General features: G+C 43.4%; 1 protein-coding gene across 1 annotated transcript in view; it reads right to left on the bottom strand.

Annotated features, from left to right (window-relative positions):
* Positions 1 to 7,612: 7,612 nt before the first annotated feature.
* The window catches only part of LOC310873849 (5-hydroxytryptamine receptor 4-like), a gene marked incomplete at both ends in the record, with an annotated part of 24,117 nt that continues 22,975 nt past the window's right edge, over positions 7,613 to 8,754 (bottom strand). The window contains one exon of the mRNA XM_083786400.1: positions 7,613 to 7,712. Within this exon, the coding sequence (XP_083642526.1) occupies positions 7,613 to 7,712 (100 nt within the window). The remainder of the gene's footprint in view (positions 7,713 to 8,754) is intronic.

Raw genomic sequence — 8,754 nt, 5'->3', positions numbered from 1 at the left:
CTACCTCACTCCCCCCCCCGCCAAAAAAAAAAATCCCTGAAGACGAGTCTAGATTTGGAGAAAAGTGTTTCATAAGTCTTTTACTTCCCAAAGGCTCACTGAGACACTGAGACACTGACCTGAGGTTCTGACCAGAGGCACAGGTCTGACCCACTTTGGGTTCACTGAGACACTGAGACACTGACCTGAGGTCTGACCAGAGCACAGGTCTGACCCACTTTGGGTTCACTGAGACACTGAGACACTGACCTGAGGTCTGACCAGAGGCACAGGTCTGACCCACTTTGGGTTCACTGAGACACTGAGACACTGACCTGAGGTCTGACCAGAGGCACAGGTCTGACCCACTTTGGGTTCACTGAGACACTGAGACACTGACCTGAGGTCTGACCAGAGGCACAGGTCTGACCCACTTTGGGTTCACTGAGACACTGAGACACTGACCTGAGGTCTGACCAGAGGCACAGGTCTGACCCACTTTGGGTTCACTGAGACACTGAGACACTGACCTGAGGTCTGACCAGAGGCACAGGTCTGACCCACTTTGGGTTCACTGAGACACTGAGACACTGACCTGAGGTCTGACCAGAGGCACAGGTCTGACCCACTTTGGGTTCACTGAGACACTGAGACACTGACCTGAGGTCTGACCAGAGGCACAGGTCTGACCCACTTTGGGTTCACTGAGACACTGGAGACACTGACCTGAGGTCTGACCAGAGGCACAGGTCTGACCCACTTTGGGTTCACTGAGACACTGAGACACTGACCTGAGGTCTGACCAGAGGCACAGGTCTGACCCACTTTGGGTTCACTGAGACACTGAGACACTGACCTGAGGTCTGACCAGAGGCACAGGTCTGACCCACTTTGGTTCACTGAGACACTGAGACACTGACCTGAGGTCTGACCAGAGGCACAGGTCTGACCCACTTTGGGTTCACTGAGACACTGAGACACTGACCTGAGGTCTGACCCAGAGGCACAGGTCTGACCCACTTTGGGTTCACTGAGACACTGAGACACTGACCTGAGGTCTGACCAGAGGCACAGGTCTGACCCACTTGGGTTCACTGAGACACTGAGACACTGACCTGAGGTCTGACCAGAGGCACAGGTCTGACCCACTTTGGGTTCACTGAGACACTGAGACACTGACCTGAGGTCTGACCAGAGCACAGGTCTGACCCACTTTGGGTTCACTGAGACACTGAGACACTGACCTGAGGTCTGACCCAGAGGCACAGGTCTGACCCACTTTGGGTCACTGAGACACTGAGACACTCTGACCTGAGGTCTGACCAGAGGCACAGGTCTGACCCACTTTGGGTTCACTGAGACACTGAGACACTGACCTGAGGTCTGACCAGAGGCACAGGTCTGACCCACTTTGGAATCCTAACCTACCTTTGAAAGAACTAGGGGTTACGTATGTAATAAAATAATAATAGACACGTTTTTTCAAGAAAAACTAAAAAAATCTATTTTTTTCTGCAAAAACAACACTTTGTCTGTATGGGCTCCGACCAGCCCAATATACGTCACTGGTTCCCTCTCTGTGTCCTTTTGCACCGTCACTTTCTGCTCTCTGTCACCTTGTCTCATAAACTAAGTCAGTAAAACCAAACAGGGGGGGAGTAGACGACTCTATACAGAAGGACAAACTGTGTGTGTGTGTGTGTGTGTGTGTGTGTGTGTGTGTGTGTGTGTGTGTGTGTGTGTGTGTGTGTGTGTGTGTGTGTGTGTGTGGCTGATAAGTTCAGGTCAGGTATTTAACCCATTCTGACCTGGGAACGATTCTATATAAATGTCGTCTACATCCTACAGTTTCTGAAAAAAAGCTACGTTTCTATGTCAGTCGTTCTTCGATTTTTCAAAAAGAAAATAGCAGACCTACAAGCTCATAGCGCACCACTCGGTGGCGCGCTATGAGCTTGTAGATCTGCTATTTTCAATAGCTAAAGCTATTCCCGCCCAGAATGGATTCAACTCCCACGCGTATCCACTTCTCCCAAATGAACCTCAGCTATAGCTGATTCATCTAAATCAGCGGTTTTCAACTATTTTCATATCAAGCTACAATTATTTATTCGGACCACCATTGATTGATGACATTTAGCTTCGCAGACCCAAAACTTAAAGAATATTCTGTTGTCGTTGGATACGATTTTTGTCCACAAGTCTGTGCTGTGTTCAGGAAGGGGAACCACTTTATGTTATACTTTATCTAGGGGGTCTCGGCGTGCCAATGCAGATAATTCTGGGGTCTCCGTGACAATAAAAATGACACAGAAAACAAAACAAACTGTCATGATTTAAGATATAGAAGAAATTGGTCACAGTCCTGAATGGGTTAAATTATTGATGTAACAAATGTGAGGTATAACAGCTTTATTTTACTTCCCATGCGTGCCATGGCATCAGCAGGGTGATCTATTATCTTTTTATTTGGAGTTCCTTTTTCCCTGGTTAAATCATTCTGAACGGGAACCCATTTTGGTGTCAGCATCATGTCATGCTTTAGCTATTTAAAAATAGCAGATCTACAAGCTCATAGCGCGCCACCGAGTGGCGCGCTACGAGCTTGTAGATCTGCTATTTTTTGAAAAATCGAAGAACGACTTGACATTTTTATGATTTTTTAGAATCTGATCTCGGGTCAGAATGGGTTATAATCAGACCAGTGTGTGTGTCCAGTGGAAAACCTCGTATGAATCTGATCTCAGGTCAGAATGGGTTAAATCATGCACTGGCGAAGACAACTGGAGCCAGTTGAGTGAGTGAGTGAGTGAGTGAGTGCTTTTCATCTTTGTGTTGTTTATTGTTCCAAGTTTCCAGACCCCCTAAGCCAAAATACGTACCGAGAAGATCTGATCTTACAGCAGATAATAGAGACGTATCTGATGTCTGTATGTTGTTTATGTAGTCGTTGCTGGCATACAAGCGTTGGACTCTGTGGGGTTTAAGCCACAGAGCCACACTTATATGGTTTTGCTTGCACAAAAAAGAACTACTCTGCAGGATTATGACCCCAATAACAGGATTACGGTCAGGAAGGCAGCCGGTCCACACCCAGTTGCAAACACACGAGCACACACACACACACACACACACACACACACACACACACACACACACACACACACACACACACATGAGGGAGCACACACACAGATCACGCATGCACGCACGCACACACACACACAGACACACACACACTCACACACACACGAGCGCAAACACACGAGCACACACACACACTGACACACGCACACACACACAGATCACGCACGCACGCACACTCAAGCGCGCACACACACACGAGCCGCAAACACACGAACGCACACACACACTGACACGCACACACACACACAACACCTTATTGCTCAAATACCTTTAGTCCTAATGTCCTATACAGACGGACATGCACAGTAATATAACTATTGCACACACACGCACTTTGCCTCATTTAAACAGCTCTGTGCAATATCCCATCGTCGAGAATATTAAATGTGTTGTGTGAGGGGGGGGGGGGGGGGGGGGGGGGGATATGACACGTAAATGCTGTACCTGACGGTGCTCTATCCATGGATGGAGAGAAGGAGGTATTTTCATTCTCAATAACTCTTAACCAAGTGTTTTTCCACTTGGATAAGCTGTGATATTATGCTACTTAACCCATTCTGGGCAGGACACCGGTTTGGTGTTCAGCATTACGTTATGCTTTAGCTATTTAAAAATAGCAGATCTACAAGCTCGACCAAGTGCGCGCTACGAGCTTGTAGATCTGCTATTTTTGAAAAATCGAAGAGCGACTGACATAGAAGACATTATTTTTTAATCTGATCTCAGGTCAGAATGGTAAACTGTCAGGATGTAGAGACATTTTTTTAGAATCTGATCTCAGGTCAGAATGAAAAAAACTGTCAGGATGTAGAAGAAATTTTTTTAGAATCTGATCTCAGGTCAGAATGAAAAACTGTCAGGATGTAGAGACATTTTTTAGAATCTGATCTCAGGTCAGAATGAAAAAACTGTCAGGATGTAGAAGACATTTTTTTAGAATCTGATCTCAGGTCAGAATGAAAAACTGTCAGATGTAGAAGACATTTTTTAGAATCTGATCTCAGGTCAGAATGAAAAACTGTCAGGATGTAGAAGATTTTTTTTAGAATCAGATCTCAGGTCAGAATGGTAAACTGTCAGGATGTATAGAAGACATTTTTTTAGAATCTGATCTCAGGTCAGAATGAAAACTGTCAGGATGTAGAAGACATTTTTTTAGAATCTGATCTCAGGTCAAATGGAACACTGTCAGGATGTAGAAGACATTTTTTTAGAATCTGATCTCAGGTCAGAATGAAAACTGTCAGGATGTAGAAGACATTTTTTTTAGAATCTGATCTCAGAGTCAGAATGAAAAACTGTCAGGATGTAGAAGACAATTTTTAGAATCTGATCTCAGGTCAGAATGGAAAACTGTCAGGATGTATAGAAGACATTTTTTAGGATCTGATCTCAGGTCAGAATGGGTTAAAGCCTGGCTTTGTGTAGCCATGTGCGATCGCGCTCCGGCCAAACGCTGTTTCCATTGTCATTAACCCATTCAGACCTGAAGATGATTCTATACAAATGTCTTCAAAATCATGACAGTTTTCTGTCTCTATGTCAGTGGGTGGTCTACCTTTTTCACGTCAAGGACCCCCAGAATTATCTGTATGTGGCCGTGACCCCATCTGAAAATATGTACCCCCCCCAACCCCCCCCCCCAGAAGCAAAGCAAACATTCTCTCTGAAAGGATATATATTCAAAGATTTGCGCCACATTTTCACCACTTCTCCAAAATAAGCAGACCTATATACAAGCCTGTATAACGCGCCACTCGTTGGGCGTGCTACGAGCTTGTAGATCTGCTATTTTTCAATATATCAATAGCTTAAATTACAAACATAACGCCTTTAAATTAAAACACCAAAACCTCCCGCCCCAGAATGTATTAACCCATTCTGGGCGGGAACCCTTTTGGTGTTAGCATTATGTTGTGCTTTAGCTATTGACAAATAGCAGATCTACAAGCTTGTAGCGCGCCACCGAGTGGCGCGCTACGAGCTTGTAGGTCTGCTATTTTGAAAAATCGAAGAGCGACTGACATTTTTAGAATCTGATCTCAGGTCAGAATGGAAAACTGTCAGGATGTAGAGACATTTTAGAATCTGATCTCAGGTCAGAATGGAAAACTGTCAGGATTTATAGAAGACATTTTTAGAATCTGATCTCAGGTCAGAATGGAAAACTGTCAGGATGTATAGAAGACATTTTTTAGAATCTGATCTCAGGTCAGAATGGAAAACTGTCAGGATGTAGAAGACATTTTAGAATCTGATCTCAGGTCAGAATGGAAAACTGTCAGGATGTATAGAAGACATTTTTTTTAGAATCTGATCTCAGGTCAGAATGGAAAACTGTCAGGATGTATAGAAGACATTTTTTAGGAATCTGATCTCAGGTCAGAATGTCTTAATGAGCCTAAAATGGTGTTATTACTGTGATGTATAGGTATACATCTCCTGGCCTGTACATTCCTCTCTGCTCTCAGACGGTTCTGACAGATGAAGAGAACGTTCAGTTGAGGGAGAGTTTTGGCCTCGCATGGTGGGAGAATGTGCACGAAGCCTTTATTCCTGCCTTCTCTGTATCACAGTGACTTATAGGGTTTGTGATCTTGGACTTAACCCATTCTGAACGGGAACCCATGTTGGTGTCGGCATCATGTTACGCTTTAGCTATTGAAAAATAGCAGATCTACAAGCTCGTAGCGCGCCACCGAGTGGCGCGCTATGAGCTTGTAAAGTCTGCTATTTATTTTTTTTAATCGAATAACGACTGACATTTTTTAGAATCTGATCTCAGGTCAGAATGGGTTAATCAGACCAGTGTGTGTGTCCAGTGGAAACCTCATATGAATCTGATCTACAAGATCAGATCTACAAGCTTGTAGATCTGCTATTTTGAAGAATCGTAAAAATGTGCCTCAAATCTTTTGAGTGTATATTATTACAGAGTGAACATTTTAACTCAATCTTTGCTTTTGTGTGTGTGGGGGGGGGGGGGGGGGGGGGGTTCCCTGGAACAACATTTTCAGATGGGAGGGGGGGGGGGGGGGGGGAGGATATATTACATATAATTTTTGGGGTCCTTGCCATGAAATTTGAGCACCACAGGTACAGAAACATTTTGATTCTGAATTCAGATTTTCTGAAAGTTTCTTTTTATTCATATTTCAACGTCAGCCCTGAATGGGTTAATGGGACCGTTAAGGGTCTGCGCGCAAGTTCCTGTTTTCAGCACTCCACCAGATGGCACAAATCATTAACCTAAAAAAAACCTCTTGGGAGTTGAGTTGAGTTTAGCATGATGTTTATTCACTGACCTTTCTCTGAATAATCCTCGTATATATATATTTATATATTTTTTGTCAAGTGGCATAACTACAAATACAGATTTTATTTACCACGTTAAGTTTATTTAGATAAAGATAAAAGAAAAAAAATTTATAGCCCATTAAAGCTTACATAAAATGGTCCTCTGGCGCGCACACGCTTTGGCTCAGCGGTCTAGATCAAAGGCTCAAAGTTAAGCAGGTGCTAAAGTGATGGTGATAAAAATCTATAAGGTATAAGAAAACAAAGAATAAAAATAACTAGACTTAACCCATTCTGAACGGGAACCCATTTTGGTGTTATAGCATCATGTTATGCTTTAGCTATTGAAAAATAGCAGATCTACAAGCTCATAGCGCGCCACCGAGTGCGCGATACGAGCTTGTAGATCTGCTATTTTTGAGAAAATCGAAGAACGACTGACATTTTTAGAATCTGATGAATAGAATAGAATGCTTTTATTGGCATGATAAAACATACATTGCCAAAGCAGAAAGAACAATACAACAATACAGCAATACAATCAAAACAAAAATGATGTACCATTTGAAGGTCAGAATCTTCAATAGATCAATTTCTGATATGTACCAAGATCACTCGATCTTGGTACAGTATAGTGCAGGAATATACACAATGATTAGTCTTTAGGGTGGTTGTGTTCCATTTGATATCCTTCTCCTATATCACAGCAACTCACAAATCTTGCTGCTTGTGTTTGAGACATTGTTGTACTTCGCCCGGCAGATGAGATATGTGGAGTTTTTTTTTGTCATTGGTCATGTCATCAACTGTCATGATTTAGAAGACATTAACCCATTTTGGGAGGGAACCCCTTTTGGTGTTAGCATTACGTTATGCTTTAGCTATTTAAAAATAGCAGATCTAACAAGCTCATAGCGCGCCACCGAGTGGCGCGCTAACGAGCTTGTAGGTCTGCTATTTTTTGAAAAATCGAAGAACGACTGACTTAGAAACATAGCTTTTTCAGAAAACTGTCAGGATGTAGAAGATTTTTTTTTTAGAATCTGATCTCGGGTCAGATGGGTTAAGTAGAATGTGCTCTCCCGGTCTCATGGGATAATAACGCTGTGTGATATTCCATAATATACGCACCAGGCCCCCCTACAGGGCCGGTGTGTACCTACGCATGTCGCTCCACTGCAGAGAGCGTTTATGAGGCCTCGCCTGTGGCCTGGACATCGCTCCACTGCAGAGAGCGTTTATGAGGCTCCTCCTGTGGCTTGGACATCGCTCTCTGCCCCGTGGAGGGCCTGAAGCACGGAGAAGAACCAGAGCCTCATGGCGGTAATGACTCGCTAAATTGCGGGCGGGTGTTGGGTTGTAAAAAACACAAAAAAAGAAAATATGGCATACATTCAATAATGCGGGGCGGACTATACAGAGAGAGGCTCCAGATTTTCTTTCTTTTTCTTTAACCCCTTTTGGTGTTATAGCATTATGTTGTGCTTTAGCTATTGGAAAAATAGCAGATCTACAAGCTCGTAGCGCGCCACCGAGTGGCGCGCTACGAGCTTGTAGGTCTGCTATTTTTATTTATTATCGAAGCACGACTGATACATAGAAACTATAGCTTTTTCAGAAAACTGTCAGGATGTGTAGAAGACATTTTTAGAATCTGATCTCGGTCAAAATGGGTTAAAAGAGAGCAATACTATAGAGACCAAATGAAGTGTGTACATATTATATTATATTAATATTATATATTATATGAGCCTGTTGTGTTTGAAGAGGCTCCTTCCCAGAGGTGGACGCTGTTATGACAGGCTGTCATTCGTCTGCTGCCATTTTGAGTAGAGTCTGTATCAATAATGTTCTGTTAATGAAAATGAAAATCAGACTAAAAAGAAAGTAAATGAACAAAGTTATAAAAAAAAGAACAGAACTCTCTTCTAATACTTTGAACCAGTGTTGATTTTTGTCGACTTTAGTCGATGGAAAATGTTCGTCGACTCCTTATTTCACTGACAAACTAGAAATGAAAACTAAGCTACGATGAGTAAAACTATAAGACTGAATATAATGACAATCTCATCAACAAATACAAACTTATAGACTTACATGTTAGGAAGGGAGGGTGACACAGTCGGTAGTACTGTCGCTTCACAGCTAGAAGGTCCTGGGTTCGATTCCCGCTGTGGGGCGCTGGCGGAGTGTTCTCTCCTCCGCGTCATCAGTGCCCATACCCGTGGCTGGGGTTGGCGAAAGGGCCTTTCTGTGTGGAGTTTGCATGTTCTCCCCGTGTCCCTATAGGGTAGGTACCCTCACATGTTCTCCCCGTGTCCCCTAGGGTAG

Source organism: Protomyctophum parallelum (genome assembly GCF_964188405.1).
Source record: "Protomyctophum parallelum genome assembly, chromosome: 16".
NCBI lineage: Eukaryota > Metazoa > Chordata > Actinopteri > Myctophiformes > Myctophidae > Protomyctophum > Protomyctophum parallelum.
The sequence above is the reverse complement of the archived record's forward strand: the minus strand, read 5'-3'. Positions and strand labels throughout refer to the sequence as shown.